The sequence below is a fragment of the Camelus ferus genome, chromosome 5, assembly GCF_009834535.1.
Source record: "Camelus ferus isolate YT-003-E chromosome 5, BCGSAC_Cfer_1.0, whole genome shotgun sequence".
NCBI lineage: Eukaryota > Metazoa > Chordata > Mammalia > Artiodactyla > Camelidae > Camelus > Camelus ferus.
In genome coordinates this window covers 19,110,827-19,129,400 of record NC_045700.1, presented here as the reverse complement: position 1 = coordinate 19,129,400, position 18,574 = coordinate 19,110,827, and the positions used below count along the sequence as shown (strand labels likewise).

The 18,574-nt window shown below is 39.7% G+C and overlaps 1 protein-coding gene and 1 long non-coding RNA gene across 2 annotated transcripts in view; one reads left to right on the top strand and one right to left on the bottom strand.

Annotated features, from left to right (window-relative positions):
* Positions 1–18,574, bottom strand: part of THSD7B (thrombospondin type 1 domain containing 7B) — a 657,597-nt gene that overhangs the window by 33,853 nt on the left and 605,170 nt on the right. Inside the window, 3 exon segments of the mRNA XM_032479372.1 lie at positions 1,874–1,991; positions 4,101–4,216; positions 5,583–5,724. Coding sequence (XP_032335263.1) covers positions 1,874–1,991; positions 4,101–4,216; positions 5,583–5,724 — 376 coding nt within the window.
* Positions 1,856–18,208, top strand: LOC116663595. The gene is made up of 3 exons (XR_004319809.1): positions 1,856–1,985; positions 13,013–13,096; positions 16,467–18,208. It is a non-coding gene; the product is annotated as an uncharacterized LOC116663595 (long non-coding RNA).

The following is an 18,574-nucleotide window of genomic DNA, read 5'->3' as shown; positions in this document are numbered from 1 at the left end:
GACCATCGCAGCTAAGGCAGAGAATTACCGATAACCCCAGCACACACATTTGTGAGAGGCTCAGAGCCCATATCTTTGTTGGGGCAGGCAGATAGCTAGATATGAGCATAGAAAGGAGGACGCAGGCCAAATGGCAGGAACTGAGCCAAAAAGGAGCAGCCCGGCCAAATGCAGGAAACCATACATCTTGTGAACAACAGGGGTCCTTGGGTAGACAGAGAAAAGCAGAAACCTCCGCACTAAAAAGAAGTTACACATTTTGGGGTGACAAGTGGCATGGAGGCCAACAAAGCAAGGTGGGAAAAGGCAGGAATCCCCAGTGTCATAATGTAACCTTTTGCTCATTATGCCCTCATTACAATAAAACTAGCCTTGCAGATTAGAAGTACCCATCATGCACCGGGGCCATGACACTTCAGACCCAGACTAAATAAGGACAAAAATCCCTCCTCCCCTTTGGAAGGGGGAGCTGGGATGAAAATCAGGGAAGATGACCCCAAACCCCTTTCCCAAATAAATATTCCGCCCATTCATTTTTACACCCTATGGAACTAACTTGCCAAAGAAGCTCAGCGCAGCTGCTCACCTGAGCCTGCCCGCCCTCCCCTTGACAGTGTACTGTCCATCCTTTAATAAATCCTCACTTTACTCTCTCAACCTCCCTGTCTCACCTCTGAATTCTTTCTGTGATGAGACAAGAACCTAATTGTCGGCAATACCCCAGCACCAGTCACAGGACTTCTGAACAACTGCTTCCACACTGTCTGGTGACCAGATCCAGGCCTTTGAGCCCCATCTCCCCCCAGATTCCATGATTCCTCCACTTGAATTTCTTCCCTTCTCCTCCCCTACTTAGAGATGAACATACAGCAGGATCTTCCCTAGGTCCCTACTCCAGACTGCTGACATTTACCTTGTGATAAACTGTAACTGTTTTTCAGGACCGGAATCCTATACCTGAACCACAGCTCTGTGCTTTCCTGGTCTGCTTTCCTTGTTCTCTCGTACATGGACACCTGTCTTGCTCCCCACTTCAGCCTGATGGCTGGGGTGCCATCGCTGTTGCCATTTGCCCGGCTCCTGAGTACTGACTGCCTTCCTTGCCATTGTGCCGGACTTACCTGGGAACGTATCGTATTAATTGCGATCTGCTCTGCAAAGATTTAAGACTCCCTTTCCTCAGGAACTATTTCTCCCAAAACACTGCTGCTAAGAAGTGACTGACCACCCAGAAACTCCATTTCCTGCTCGACCATCTTGCACTGAGCTGGAGAAATGGGACCACATTTTATCTGACAGAATATAGGAGGGAGAGATGTATGCCACTTCCCACCTGGTCCATAAAAACCTTCACGGAGCCAGCTGGATGGCACCCTCCAGAGAAACGTGCTTATGTTAAAGCAGCAGAGCCTCCATCAGCCCCTGCCCTCGGCTGACACTGTGAGGCAGAGACGACCCCTCCCTCTTCATGGGGTAGCTAAAATTCTTCTCTGACCTATGATATTAAGCCACTGCGATGGGGCAGTTTACCTGACACAGGAGCCAGCTTTACTTCTAGAATATATACTTCTTCTAAAACAAGAGAGGCCAACGTTGTTTGAATTGGTTGAACTGAGGACCTTTGGCATAAACACCACCCCGCAGGGCCAGCAGCCCCTCTGAGTCTGCCACTGTCACCAAACCCTTTCTCCAGCCTCTGCCTGGTCACAGAGGGCCGAGAGGAGGCCGGGCTCTGATCCTGCTGCTCTGGGTCAGCCGCACGTTGTGTCCAGCTGGCCAACACACCTTATGCCCATTTGTCAAGCTCTGGCACACTGAAAGATACTTCAAAACTAAAGTGTGTAGTGGGAGCAAACACAGGGAAGCTAGATACCTCCATGGCCACACGTCTGTGAGCACTCTGTCCAAGCGGTCCACCCCGAGAGCTGACAGTTGACCACACAGTCCACCAGGCAGGGCGTGCTCATCCTCCGGGGCTTCTCCAGGTAATGCTGCAGGTGGGAACGGGGTATGATTGCACTGGAGAATTCATGTCAAGTCAAATCTCTGTCCTTTTATGGGATAATAGTCTTTATTCTGTGATAATAATCTTCCTATACTTTTGTGGGGAAAAGTATCTTTGCTTCTGTAAACGGGCGGCAAACCGAGAAAATGATGGTCCCTCACTTTACAAAATAGAAACTTGTCAGCCCCAATTTCTTTTCATAAAATCCTTGACCTTTGAATAGACCTGCAGTTAAAATTAAGGAAAGCAGGCCTTTATGTGACACACAGATCTGTCTGTCACTCAGCCAGCAAGGAGCCAGGAGGATGCCTCCGCGCTGAATTCAGGCACCTGCTCTTCTGGGTGGGCTGATAGTGCACACAGAGCTCAAACGATCAGCTACTGGGGCTAAAACAATAAACAGAAAAAGAATAAAATCCAAATCAACAACCCATCTGAAGTTCATGAAAAAGACCAATTAGTCTAAAAACAATCATGATCTTAATCAAGGAAAAGCTGGTGACACAGTTTCTTTTCCTCTTGCCCTCTCTGAAACCCACATCTAGGCAACATTACACATTTTCTAATGGCCAAGACAGAAGAGGTCTTAGTGAAAGAATAAATCATCCAAGAAACACAGAAGAAGAAGAAAAAAAAACTCTGCTTTGGGAATCACACATTGTGTGCTTATTGAGGAAAACTTTGACATTCAATACACGCTAAATGTTAGCAGTGTTAACACTTGAGTAAAATTAATGATTACAAGCGTGACTGCTTGCTCAGTGGACAAAATAGAAATCACCACTATGATCCATTTGAGATATATGGGTATTCTAGTTAGGTTAATAATTCAGGACTTTAACATTCTTTAAATATTTGTTGGACATACGATATTTGAAAAGCAGAGAAACTGATTTTTCTATTAATTAATAGTTTATATCGTTCTTTGTATCAAAAGAAAAGGTTTACTATTTGCACTAAATGTAAGATTTCCACTTATGTGGAGTTGTCATACATTCTGCTGATTTATTTTTCCTAAAGCAGACAACTTCTTGAGAGGCAGATGAAATGAAACAAAATGTTAAAATAAGTAAATCACTGACACTTGGTAGACAGAACTCTGCCCTGTACTAGCCAGTCTCAGAATTTCATTAAATGGGACATCCAATTTCAGGTGGTCTAGTCTCAGGGTTGCTGTTGGCCTGTGGTGATACTGTTGGTTTAAAAGCATGTGGTGGCAACACTTAACAGAGTTAGATCAGGGTAAATGAGGAGGATTTTGTTCTGATTTTAATTTCCATTTGTGGACTCTACTTACCTAAGGAAAATTGAGACAACTTATATTTTGCCAGTTTTTTAAAGTTTCTGTGGAAACCTGGCTTAACTTGCCTCATATATATAATAATTTCCAATTATTCCAAAGATTGTTTTAGTGATTCTTATATGACAGCTTATGGTCATCTTTATGTCTATGAAACTGTCCCTATCATGTGTTTCACATATACATTGGGAAGGAAATGCCAACTTATTTGGAACGTGTCTGATTACAGCTTTTGTCCAAACTCCGCATATTTTTGTTGTGGGAAAAAGAGGGGCAATAAAATTTCAAAAATTTAAAACTCACTACTTGGAGACTTGGTAGGGAGGCATCTTCACTTTGAGAAGAAGAATGCAACTGTGCTAATGACCTTACAATCATTTGCTAAGCAAATTAGCAGAGCATTCTAATAGTGGGTGTCAGTGTTCACCTTGTATGCAAGGGGCAGTGTTTACTATACAGGCAAATGAATCACCTGCCCGATTCAAAGAGTCGTATCTAAATATTAGAAGAGTCACGTGATGTCAACACTTTGTTGGCCAGCAAGTGCCTCTGAATAAGTTCTTGAAAATAATATTTTTTAATGACCTCTGTCATTGTGCAAAATGCAAAATGACCTCTCCTAGTGATTCTAAGTTCAAACTAGTGCGATATAACTATAAAGATACTGGTACCTCTTATTCTAACTGAACTGCAGCTATAATTCATACTGTCATCTATGTCAAGCATCGTGGAGGTTGCAGACCAACATTAAGAAAACCAAGCTGTGGGTGTGGGACACAGACACACAAAATTCACCTGCTCACACTGGTCCACGCCGACGGGCTTGCCGTCACTGCGCACACAGCTCAGAAGGCGGGTCCTCATGCCTTGTCCGCAGGTCGCATTTTCACTCAGCTGGCAAGTGCTCCACTCTACAGGCATAAGATCACCACACTGAGTTTCAAAATTATGGCCATGTGAGCAAAATACAACACACCTTTGATGATCTGCATTGGTTGCAGAAGAATGGTGTGCACAGAATCCTAAAACCACTTCCAAGTGGCTTCAAAAAGCATCATTCAGTTCTATTTTTGCCAAACAATTGATTAATCAGATAATCAAATAAAAGTGAGTTACCTTCCTAAGGTCAAAAGCCAAATGGTTTTTAGAAACCATCTCACAGTTGGCTGGGGTAGGGAAGGAAAAACACTAAGCACGACGGCAAAGGAAAACCAGTTTGGAATCATCTGTGTGCTGGGGATAACTGAGATGGAAAAAAACTCAGAAATGATGCTAAGTCTTCGATGTCAACTTGAAGATACTTTCAAGAAATAATTATAATTTGGTCTAATTGGTAGAATGGATACAAGAGAGGCACCACAGAAGGGAAAGAGGGCAAGATATATGGACCGTGACAGAAATTCTCATTTTAATAAAAGTTATTCTCTCATGAGAGAAGGTTTTATAGACTTGTCTAGCTGTAATACAAACTAGACACTAGGAATTAGAATAAATTACCCCTTAACTAATTCTTTTAAAAAAATCTTACTTTCGTTTGGGTAGGAAAAAAAAAGATCCTTGATCATATACCGTGAGAACCTCTTTAAGGAGATTTTTCCTATTTGGTAGATGATCTACGAGTTTAATAGAAGAGCAAATCCCATGTATGGTGAAATTGGTATTTTAAAGACATGCTTTTCCAGGAAAGCAAACTCTATTGTGTTTCTGAAAAATTACTACAAAAACTAATGATCTGAAACACCCTTAACTGAAGAAAAAGAGCAGATACCCCAGGCCAGCTTTCACCTGTAAAGACAACCAGGCAGCCCGGGGGAAATCACTAGGAGCTTCCTACGTGAGAACTCTCCGCAGTGCCGCTGTGACCACAGGTGACAACTGGTTTCAGGAAAGGCTACTGCTTTGCCTCGGCAGGCATGTGGCGATTTGGTCGTCGGCACTGAATTCAATGCTGAGACTTAACATGGCTCCGCGTCTTGCGGCGTCCTGTGTGTCAGCTGCTGCAGGGAACGGCAATCAGCGTAACTACACAGTCCTTGGGTATCAGACACTGAGCACTGTGGTCCCCAGGAAAAACCTGAGCCGGGTCTGAAGGAGGAGGCCATTGTGACTTTCAGTGCCTCTAAACCATCCCTGTCCAGTCATGCCCGGCAGCCATTCTTAGTGAGCCCCAGAGAGCAAGGATGGTCAGGAGCCTGACATTTCCTGAAATAATCAGAGCCATGAAAGAGCTCAATTCTACAACAGCATAATCACATTCTGCATGGTTTTCAACCATACCTGTTAGATTGTACTGGAACTGAAAGCAGTTTTCATTGAGGAGGCAGGGCTGCACCTGGGAGTCCTCAGTGCAAGACCTTGAGCTCAGCGGGGGCCTCAGCAGATGGCGGGTTCTCCTCTGCATTGTGTGGGGATCACAAGACTGAAAATAAAAAAGCAGGCAGAGTCAGAAGGGACCTGGTGCTGGCTGATAAATTCTACGTGATGATCTGTACGCGTGTAGGCATGTGTATAACAGTGACATGGAAGAGACTATTGAGAGTATGAAACATACTAAGAAAATCAAACCATTATGTGATTCAATGTAAATCATTGTGAGGTTTTTCACCTGACACCTCTTTCTTGTGCTGTGTTATGATGAAGACTACATTTCTACCTCCTATGCATAATAAGGCACAGGGAGACTATTTTCATCAATGAAACACACCCTGCTCTCAAAATAGTCTGCCATTTGTAAGAGATGAGTGCATTTTGAATGTTTACATGAATGAGAAAAGGAAGACAATGTCCCTTGTGCCCTCAGATAGTCTGGTCCAATAGAAAAAAAAAAAACTACACATAACATTTTAATGAGAAAATCACTTTTTAAAAAAGAACAAACTCACAGAGGACATTACAGGTTCAATCCTGCCAATAAGTTAAAAATTTCCTCTTACTTGGGAGGCCCTCTGATCTGCAGAAGATGAGCCACTGCATGCTGTTCCCCTTCCAGCAAAATAAACGTATAAATATGAACTTCAAAGATCTCCTACACAAATCACTTTACCCACGGGTCCCCACATCTTTGTATACTCTTGGCTCATACAACATTCTTGAGCCAGGGAAGCCTGCCTACCACCTGCCATCCACCTGCTCTACCCACAGAGGACCTGCAAAATCTCCCCCTACTGGAAGAATCTCCTTCAAGTGTCCTAAATCCTATCTTTCCTCTTCTTCAGAGCACTGAACAAGGCTTCATTGTGGACAGTCTTTCTTTTAATAATGATGAATTCTTTTCTTCCTTCCTAAGCAGCTTTCCACCCATGCTCAAGAATTACTCTACAGGATTTGATTCTAAACATATATACATACACACGTTACACCTGCCCGTATATGATCATTCGTTATTTCTTTATTACCCCATCTCCTTCCTTTCTTTATAAACTCTTTGACGGCATGATAGATCATGGTCTCTACTTCCCATGTCACTGCCTGAAGATCTTGGTATGTATTTTACACAGTGGTTGTTCAATAAATACCATTAAATATGGTCAAAGTAACACAATTCCAGACACAGAAATATAAAGAGGCACATAGATGTTTAAACGACAGGAGAAATAGAAGTCTCTGAATTAAGGTCACCAAAGCATCATTTCCATATTTGGAATGTTTTATTTATTTTTTAAGCCCTTTTACCTTTTCAGATACTGTAGCAAGAACAAAACCTGTAAACTTAATCTTGGCTGTTAATCAAAATGATAATGTTGGATTGCACTGAAATACGCAGAAAACTGCCACAAAATTTTCTTCTAGTTTTACATGTTTAGAGCCATTGAAACACATTTACTGTCCATGTGGCTTTATAATTAGATAATCTGTCAATACTTGTAAAGTCATTTTACATTTTAATTGTGTCAAATTGACACCAGATGATCACGAAAGGCCTTTGAAATCAGGTAATTACTCTTAATTATCTGAAAAGGAACCCCATGCTAAATGCTTACCAATAATTTATTACTAGTTCACCGTTGAATTTGATTGTTTGTTCTCATGAGCAGGAATACTAATTTAAATGATTTACCAACAAAAGAAAATAGAAGTATCTTAAAAGATCCTCCTGATTAGCATTCTACTACTTTTCTACCTTCTAAACATCAATTAATGCTTGAACCAAGTGAACATGTGAAAAGATTTATGTACCTGCTTAGTCTAAACCATCAAATAAAGCAAGAGAAAATAACACATACACACAAGCATGCACACACAGTTCAAATTATTATGTAAACCCTGAATAATTCACTTGTATATTCTGTGCCTTAGTTCTTGTGTAAACCCAGGTGAGAAAGGCGTTTGGAAATAGTGCTGTAATGTGATAGGATTTAAGAATATCCTCCTTCAAGGCCTCACTCTCCATCAGTCTCAGTCTGCTGGGTCTGCTTTTGAGATGATACCCTCTGCCTGTCATTCATAACCGTGTAGACGTTCTAGAAATTAATACACTGAAAACCAACACTGCAGCTAACTCTCCTACCAGCCCTCGCCACGGAAATAGGCAACGGGGTGGGGGGGTGTAGGTGACTGAAATCCACAAACACAATCCAATCTCAGGGGATATTTGTACATTTCAGCCTATAAGAACTGTTTAGCACTGCTAACAAGAGTTAGATGAGTTAGTGTTTCTCCTTACTCCTTTCTCTCTGTTAGCTAGTGAGATAGGAAGTTCATAAAATAGGTCACAGGGGAGATGGAGGTGGGCTAAGAAAAGAAGAATAACAAAGGAGGCTTACATCTGGACGATTTCTTTATTAGATCGAGATTCTTCAAATATAAACCTGGATCTCCTCTCCCCTAGAGTATTTATATATATAAGACATACTGTCAGCTTCCAAAATAGAGAAGTGAGAAAGTAAGGTGTGGATACCTAACCCAAAGTCAACTTTGGACCAGTTTCATTATAAAGAACAAGATCATACAGCTAAAGTTTACTTGCTAGGGAAGGAGATGGCCAGTAAGAACCAATAGTCTTTGGCACGTAGGCCCCTTTATGATTCTAGATTTTTGAACTTATTTACTGTTGAAAACCAACACTTAAAAGTTCAGTCCTTCATTATGACACTGGGCCTTCACACCTTTTGTTCTCTCTAGCAACAATGCTGTTACCCCTGAACCTGGCCTGAATGTCAGTATTACTCTGTCAAAATTAAAACGGATGTTCCCTCTGAGAGCCTCCCCTGACTTCCTTGCACCCATATAAATGGAATCACCTTACTAGTAAACGTTCCCACTGCATCTGTGCTGATGTGTGTGCTTTCTTTCCTGTGGGCTATTTGGAGAGTCCATGTCTTAACATGTCAATTTTCTTGGGCACTGAGAGCCTTGTTCTGTGTCCGACATACAGTATGTAAATCATAAGTATTTCTTGGTATAGGATAATTTAGTTCTTCCTGGGCACTAAGACTGGACTTTTTAAAGTTGCCATTAGCAGACAAAAAGTCAACCCTGGACTGTGATCACATTGCCTAAATGTAAGGGTTCCCCATAGGTACCTGTGTATCTGATACAAAGAGAATATAATATTTTCTCTAATTCTCATACTTATTCTCTAAAATCCAGATGACATTTCCCAGAATGATAGACTATCATTACAGTAATAAAACATACAAACATTAATGAGTTTAAATCACCCATATAAAATATAACAGATAATTGAAGTAGAATATTTTAAATAAATCCAAATAAGAATGTATAATTTGATATTTTTCTAATACTGAACTATTAACTGTGACAGTTTAATAAAACCTGGCATTAATCTAGGTGCTTGTGAATTTAAGTCCCTGTGTAGATTTCTCATCTGGAGATAAGCACAACTCCAAGGCCTGGCCTTGTCAGCTCCCATCAGATATAGAAACCCACTGCCTTTGTTCTGTTATAGGATTTCTCTGATGATTCTGATGTGGTCTCTCCCTCATTTAACTCATTAGTCCTACTGTCTGTAGCTCTGCCATTTCTAATCTTCCTTGAGGCAAAAAAAAAAAAAAAAAAAAAAAAAAAAAAAAAGAAGCTATATATGCTGTGAAGTTGAGTCTTTGGAAAAATGGGATAAAAAGATTTACCAAATACCACTGCAATGCTTTCTAACGAAATTCTTAGCGAAATTACACTCTGATTCTCAAAAGTTGATGAGGGATGAGAAAACCTCTAGGACAGAAATATTGCCTAAAAATTTTTTGTTCTTGCTTCTCATATGTAAAAAATTCCTCAGAGATTCTGAGGAAATGGTTATAGAAGTGGAAAAAAAAAAGTCCTTTGCATATCATGGTGCAACAGAGAGAGCAAAGACAAAACCAAATAGACCATATTCTCAGTAAAAGTTATCTCCACAAACCTCAAAGCATGAACAGGTGGGGACTGATGACTCAAGTTACACAACCTGTGTGATATCAGTATCCAACACGAGAAACAGAAGGTAAAAATGTGGCATCCGACACACTCAAGAACACCAAAATGGAAAATTAAGCTTGAGAGTAGATTTTTGCATACTCCAAAAGCACGTGAATACAAGGGGTCCATGGAGAGATTTGTGGGCCTGAAGCTGTGTCCAATGAACTTTCAACAGACCAAAGCTGCCTTCCAGGACAATTTCCTGCACTGAAGAGAAACTGGTGGGGAAAGTTCCCAAACTGATCAAAACAGGGAAACTAGCAATTATGGAGAAGAAAAGGCCAGTAAACCAAAGGGGGAGGAAAAGGAATCCGGCGAATTTCACAAAGAGCTGCTATATCTTGAACATGCAAAACAAACAAACAAGCAAACAAACAAGAGATGAGAACTCTGGACCATGAAAAGGAAATTAGGAACAACAGTCCCCAACCACACCTCTTTCTAAAAGTTCATAAAACTTCATGAAAAAGAGAATAAATGTCAGAATACCATCTCCATAGATAAGAGACTGCAGCAGAAAGACATGCATGAATACTAGATAGAAACTACTATTTCAAAATGAGCTAACAGTCATTTAGGAAATGACAGGATATGAAAGAACAACATAATAAGAATTACAAAAACTCAGAACTTAAGTGATAGAACTCAGTAAATAGACATTTTAAAAATTTCAGAAATGAAGACAAAACTAGGAGAAATACAAGGATAAAAATATAAACAATGCCTTAAGAAAAAACAAAATAATATATAAAAAGAAAAACGATCGAAGAAAATATTTTTAAAAGAAATTGAAATAATTTGAGAAAAACTAATAGAAAAGTGAGGCAAAATAGATGCCACATGCTTATGCAGAGTTTATGAAAAACAAAACCTAAGCAAGAGAACAACACTTTACAAAAAAAACCCCAAAAGATTCAAGAAAACTTTCAAAAAATAAAAAAGGTTTGAAAGGGTCCTTTTTACTTTTTTGGTTTGTTTTGTTTTATGAAAGAGAGGTAATTGGGTTTATTTATTTATTTATATTCATAGGAGGTGCTGGGGATTGAACCCAGGACCTCGTGCATGCTAAGCATGTGCTCTATCACTTGAGCTATACGCTCCCCACAAAAGGGTCCTATATTAAAAGGGAACATCAGAATTGCGCATACTGAGACATATCCTAGTAAAATTATTAAGCTTTAAAGAAAAAGAAAAAAAAATTGAATATCTAGGCAAGAATACCCAATGTCTTTTAAGAAAATAAAATCAGATTGTCATTAGATTTGACAGAAAATTTTATGCCAGAAAAAAATGCAGAACTATAAAAAAGTTAATGACAAATGACAAAAAATGACAAAAAAAAATCCAAGGATTTTATATCCAGCAAAGCTGACTTCCAATTAAAAGACCATACATAAACTGCTAACAACATGTAGGAACTCAAGGAATATTGTTTCCTCGAACCCTTTCTTAGGAATTCACTAGAGATTTGAGTTTTAGACATCAAAACTGGCTGGAAAGACATCAGTGTGAAGATTTGTGTTGAGCCAGTTTACATGGAGAACTTCCGCATGGGCTATATGCTCTGAAGACACAGATCAAATGCAAGTGTAAAAGAATGAGAGAACCTATGTAAAAATATTACCTTTTTTATGTACTCCTCTTGGTGACAGTAAAAGTATTATTCTGAAAATGTTTTCTGTGTTATGTGGAATAAAGCAAATGTATAATTATAATACATTCTGTTTCCATATTCAATGTCCTTGAAAAAGTGGATTCTTACTATAGTAAAAAGGAGAGATGGAAGACAGAACTTAAGTGAACACCTATAGTTCATTAGTATGAACTCAAGAAGTATTTCATCTTCAAAATAAAGGAAATAACAATATATATTTCAAACCTCTGCTCACTGAAATGGTCTGGAAGCAGCAGAATCCAGTAAGTGTGAGGATCTCTAGAGTCTTCCCGTGGCAATAAAGAGCTGTTTTCACTAAAAGAAGCCAGAGCTTTTTAGAGATAAACAGCTGATTCCAAGTCTGGCACAGAAAATGTGTAAGATGAGTCTAAAATGCCTCACTGTAGTGAGTAACAAGGAAGCTAACAAAGCCCACCAGAGTCTTTATTAAAATCTTTGGAGAACAAAATTACAACTAGCTGATCTGAGCTTAATATAGGTGATAATTGAAAAGAACTAAAACATATCCAATCTGCTTAAAACTGTGTTTTCATTATGATACAAATTAATCACATGCTAGGAAAACAACTCCTTGTTTTGAAAACTGGTAAATACAAAGCAAATAAGCATTTTTCCTGCCTTTTCTATACAAAATGGATCAGCAGGTGATTAAATACCAGCTGGGGAAAAATTTCTCCTTACCGTAGTAGTACTTCCACAATGAATTAGTATTTCCACAGTGAATGAGAAAGGGTTACAGAATCGGAAGGCTGCCAGCTTATATTTCCTAAATAATAAAAAATCTAGGCCTTGATCATCAGTGACAGCCAAGCTCAAAAAGAGATAACCATACATTATGTGCCTCCTGAAAAAGAGCGCATCTTCTAAGAAGGTGTTTTGCCAAAGTAACCAGGTTTGAATCTGATTAAGCCTCTATATCCAACTCCCAATTTATGAGAAACTCAAGGATAGAGGAACATGTTAAACCTCACCATGGGGATGCAATTTACTAGACAGACTGGGAAATTCAGTAACAAAGATGGCCCATTTCCCTTACAAATAAATTGCTAGGAAGAAAAAAGATATAGAAGAAACAGCTAGATTAAAAGAAATTTAAAGACATATATAAAAATAGCAGAACCAAGCCATAATGGCTGGCCCATTCAGATTACAGATCTAAAGAAAAAGGAAAAGATTATCATGCAAGTCTGTACAGGGTTTACTTTTGAGGGAAGTGAAGAAGCTATAACCTGTGAAGCTCTTTATGAGTAACTGGCAAGGTTCTGTCTCCTAACCTGAGTGGCTGTTTCAAGAGTGTCTGCCTGATAATTAACCTGTACAATTTGTTTTACATAGTTTTCTGTGTTTATTTTAAAATTACTATTTTTAAAAGTTTAGAAATCTCTCTCCGATCATCCTTGGAAAATGTAGGTTTCATTCCATTATGTGATTTGAGAGTCTCCAGATATCAGTCTTTCTCAAAGTATGCTGCTTTCTACAGTGTGTTAATAGGTGCCAAGAGAGAAAAGAATTTCATACTTAAATGCATTTAGGGAATATTGAGCTAAACAGTTCTAAACAAGGATTTTTGCAATAGACCTTTACTATATCTTTACCCTTTACTATATCTTTACAGAGTCTGCTATAAAGTCATCAGAATCTAGTCTCTCCTTTCTTCCAGGCCACAGGAGTGGACCGTGTATTCCAGCCTTCCTTGCAGGTGAGTGCAACCATATAACTGAGTTCTGACAGATGCTCCATTAGCCTGTGTTCCAGGATGACTGTATGGAGCAAGAAGTGTCCTTTCCTCACCAAGAAATCCCACTTGGGACTGTTTGCTGGGAGACAGATAAAATCATATACCATTTGAACGATTATAATTTGGGGTTATTTGGTTTTTGCTGATTATCTATTATTATGCTATATATTGTGACTCTAAGGGTCTCAAACTTTCATGTATTAATTTAGCATTTCATATAACACATTTTCAGAAGCACGGATTGCAGATTTAAAGACACATTGAATGGGAAATTCTTCATAAATTACAAAATTATTAATTTATTATCTACGTAAATCAATTGCTCCCCTTAAGAACTCTTCCAGTAAGGTTTCCATTCACTTTAAACAAATAGTTTTTGAAAATACATTAAATTCAAGGCATTGCACCAATGAATAAAACATCCTTTCAAGGAGGATTTTCCTTTTATGCTTTGGATTTCCAAGAGATCATACCTTGTCTCTCCAAAAGACTTAATAGTTACATTTTAAAAGAACATGTCAAGGTTTTAGAAGGCAATGTAGTTTTTTCATCCTCCCTATAAAACAAAGGGGTTTATTAAGTTTGCCTCGGAGGAAGTTTATTTAATTTGTGAGTTTTTAAATTAATGTGTTCGAAGCCAAGGTGGCAGGTGAGATCAATCTAGGTTATCTAAAGAAGTAATTTTTTTTTCAAACTTCAGGTTATGACATATTAGTGGGTTGTCAACATGGTATTAATAACGAATACTTTCATAGTGTTTACTGTGTCCTGGTCGCTGTTCTAAGCTATTTAACTTATTTCATCCTCATAACAGCCTTCTGAGGTAGATGTATTATTTTCCCCTTTATACTGATGGCACAAAGACGTTGAGTAACTTCATCAAGATCACATAGCTAGAAAAGGGAAGAACCAATATTCCCACCCCATCAGTCTAATTCTATAGTCTATGTTCTCAACAGTGATGCCATCTTGGTTCTCAGTTTAGGGAATCAAATTCAGCACTTAAAAAAAAATCAGCACTTTTAAAACTGATAGAGCATAGCATGGAAAATATGTCATAGACTTAGGATGAAAATTATTTCATGAAAAGGTTATTTCTGTTTTATATATATATATCTCCCCATAAGTAAGTAATAATGTATGTAATCGTTTGTGATATAAAATGTCTTTCTTACAATGTCACGGTCAAAAAGGTTTAAAAGCCACCAATCTAGTAAAAAATGCTTATCAAAAGAATTTTTCCACTAAACAGACTGTCACGATCAGTACTGCAACACAGTGTTTTCATTTATATAGGTATGTTTGGTTTTTAATTTTGCAAGTATGAACTGTAACTTTTTGAAAAGGGGTGGTTTTTCATTCTATTTTTCTTTCTATAGTATTTCTACCATAAAAACTAATTGCTTCTTTAAATACCAGGATTAATTTTAGGATAGAACAATTATCAGATTGAGTTTATACCTAGAAAGTATGCATTTATTTTCAATTATATGGGATAAAGAGCACAAATATGATTCTTAAATGTAAATGTGTAAGAAAAATTACTTTCCTAAACACATCCTTTCCCACAGGATATGGGCAGGGGGCTTGGTTGGTGCCCGTGCTCTATCTAGGTAAACTCAACCTACAAGAGGGAGAACGAAGTGGGTGCCTAAGTGAAGGCTTCATGTATTGACAGAGCAGTTCCATTCAGAGTGTTCCCTTTCACAGGGTTCTTTGTGACAGGACAGAAGTGGAGTCAAAGCTCAGAAGCTGAGTCATGGGCCAGTACACGCTGAGCTTGGCCGGAAGCGGATGCTCCGGCAGTAAGGCACGGAGAGCACTCCAGCATCTGTGACTTCACTCCTCTCGTCTAATGATCTGGGCATTCTCTTTACCTTAGCCGACCTCTTCCGCAGATACATCCAGGACTAGAGCAGTGGTTCTCCACGTGTGGTCCCAGCACCAGCAGCACCAACATCACCTGGCACTTGTTCGAAATGCAAATTATTGACCCCCATCCCACACCCATCGAATCAAAAAACTCTGGGGGGAGGGAAAAAAACACAGATCTGGGGAAGGGTCCAGCAATCTGTGTTTTAAGAAGCTCTGCAGGTGATTTTGGTACACTCTGTAGTTTGGAAACCACTGTCCTCAAACCACTGTTGGAATTTTATTTGTACAATAACTTCCTAATTTTCTGGACCTCAGCATCTTCCTCGAGTCTCTCCTATCTCTATTAATGACAACTCTAGCCATCCAGAGGTCCGGGTAAAAAAATTAGGAGTCATCTTTGATTCTTTTTTTTTTTTTCTTTGTTCCCTTACATCTAACAATCATACTCTGAGCAGATCCTTTCAGCTCTAACTTCAAAATAAAATCTATGATGCAGCTGCTTCTCACAATCTGCATCACTCCCACCCTGGTCAAAGTCACAATCACCTTTCACTTCAACGATAACAGTAACCTCATAACTAATTCTGCCCTTCCTTTTCTATAGATGATGTTGAACTCTGGGGCCAGAATTATCTTTTAAAATAACACAAATGAGATCACTTAACTTCTCTCTTCCACACTTTTTAATAGTTTCCCAACTTAGCATGAAAACTAAGTCCTTTTCTAGGACCTACAAGGTCCTGCACAGACTGGTCCATCACTACCTGTGAATGCTCATGGCCTTCGATGCTCACTGTCCACTGCTTCCTTCACCACTCCGGCCTCCCAGGTGTTCCTGGACAGCTCCAAGCACTCCTGGTCTCAGGGCTTTTGTTCTTGCTGTTCCCTCTGCCTGCAGTGCTCTTCCTCCAGCACCTACATGATTTGTCCTCTTACTTCCGTCAGGGCTCTGCTCAAGTGCTGCCCTATTTGAGACTTCTTTGACCAAGCTGTGTAGGAATGTCAGCAACTCTTCCATGTCACGCTTTGTCTCATTATTTTTCCTTCTTCTTATCACTTACCACTAACCTGATACGTTATATGTGAAATTGGTGTGTTTTGACGTTTGTTTTTCATCATGTCTTTCCTTTCTACTAGAATGCAAGCTCCTGGAGGGCTGGGACTTGCTCTCACTGATGGGTGATGTTCCGAGTACCTGGTAGGCCCAGACCCCTAAGAGATATTCCATACACAGATTTCCACAAGAGGGTATGAGTGAGTGACAACCCAAGCCTTGCAGAAGCACACTGGCCTTTTCACCGGCTGAAAGAGAGCAAATATTTATCACTTACCCTCCCCAGGACTTTGGGATATTTAATGAGTGAAATGAGATTAATGAATGTAAGCATTCCAAGTTCCTGCAAATTTTGGATTTGGCAAGTGTAATGAACTCTTATTATCACTGTATTTTACACAGGTCAAAAGACAGCGTACAACAGAGGAATATTTGCTATGACATCATCGCAAACCTGATCAGGAATTAAAATACTGTAAACTAAAGTTACTGGCCAGAGAGGCCAGAGGCTGGAATCTTGGGCCCTACAATGAGAGACTGTGTTTCTTCCTCTACTTTACCCTAGATTTGAGGGGGCCTATAATAAGACATGCAACTCTATGTATAGTGGAATAGCCTCTTACAGCTTCTGCTTGTCTTTTGAGAGATTAAGTGGATAATAACAGTGGAGACTGAGACTATATTCTGGATGCAGTCGTATCCCCCAAATAATAGAGACAGGCAACATTTTACAGGAAGAACACACACCCAGTATTGGGGTGATCATTCCATGAGATTATCTCCTAAAGCCTTTCAGAGTCCAACCAGGTGCACTCTGAGGATCCTCGTTTTTACAGATGGTGACATTGAAAGTTCAAAGAGTAAAACCACTGTATAGTAGGTACTCAAACCAGGATTTCAGTCTGGAAGTGTTACTTTGCTCTTCAGTATCTTCAGCTCTTCTCCTTGTAAAGTAGCGATGCTTGTGGACTCTGCGGAGGTGGGGACAGTGGGTGTAACGGGGCATCACAGAGCTTCGCTGTGATCGTGGTTATTGTGGCTGCTATTTATTTTAACCTGGAAAGCATGTAGTATGGACAGTGCTAATCAGACGTGGAAAGGACAGAGAGAATGGACACCAGGAACTGTGGCTTACAGACTAACCAAAAAGCGAGGTAAACCAGACTGAAGGGTGGCAGAGTCAAGCTAGGGACAGGACAATGAATAAGGCTCACTGCCTGTCTCTGAGGAGCCCACGGTTCATGAAAGACGCTCTCAGTCTAGGGGCGGACTCGTCCAATTTAGGGAGTTAACTGGAAGGCATGCCAGACACATGTCTCAGTATAATGGGATGACAAGAGCAGGGGCAGAAGCTATGACATCATCAAGATGACATAATGGTCCTGGTGTGGCTTTGCTGGGCTACTGCTAAGAGGACGTCAGGATGACACATCAATACCAGGAGATGTTTGCTTGGCCAAGATGTGTGGGCAGAGATTTTATAATGGTCAGGGACATCCCTGAGAGTCCTTCTGGCTGGTATTTCATGACACTAAGGAATCGTGAACGTGAATATTTATAATCCAATCAGCGACCCTGGAACAGATGAGTGATGTATGGCATATCCAATTGGAGTGTCCGAGGCTGTCTGCTGCTTATATATAACTGTTGGGGCTGGGGAATGAAGAAAGAAGAATGACCCAAATCCAAGCCCAAATACTGCCCTGCATTCCTCGAACATTTCAAAGTCATACAAGAGAAAGAAAGATGGAAGAAACAAAAGAGATGATTATTAAATGCAATATGGTCTGGATCCTGCTATGAAAGGAATATAAATGCTCTGGAGGGCATTTCTGGGCCACTGAGAACATGGGAATATGGCCTAGAGAGGAGCTGTAAGTACTGTGTCAACGTTGTATTTCCTGAATTTCTTAACCATTGTGTGATTATGTTAGGAAACTGTACTTAGGAAAGGCATATTGAATTAATGATACGATGGGGTAAAGGGGTGTGATGCCTTCAACATATGCTCAGATGGCTCAGAAATATTAACAGTGTGTGTATATATGCACAACATACTGTTATTTTTCATATATGTATACATATGTGTGTGTGTGTCTGTGTATGGAGGAGGCAGAGAGTTAATAAAGCATATGTGGCTAACTTGAAAATTAGTGGTGTGGATTTTTTGTAAATTTGAAACATTTCTAAATAATTTTTGTCCAGTAAGAGAACTGTAAATGGCACTGACACACCAGTATTCAGGAGACAATGATGAATGACATAAAGGAAGCAGGCACTCCTAACCATCTCTCTCCCACCCAGAGCATCCTTAGGTGGAAGCTCCTGTTTGAATTGAGGGCACATACACCCCTAATCTCAATCACTCTCCCTCTCCCTTCTTTTTCTTCTTCTTTTTAAAAAAATTTCCATGCAGTGCTTACCCTTTGTTCTTCACTCTAAACCCCAAATCTTCAAGGACCAAATAAAGAAGACAAGTCAGAATACGCAATGAACTCCCAGCCTGGAAT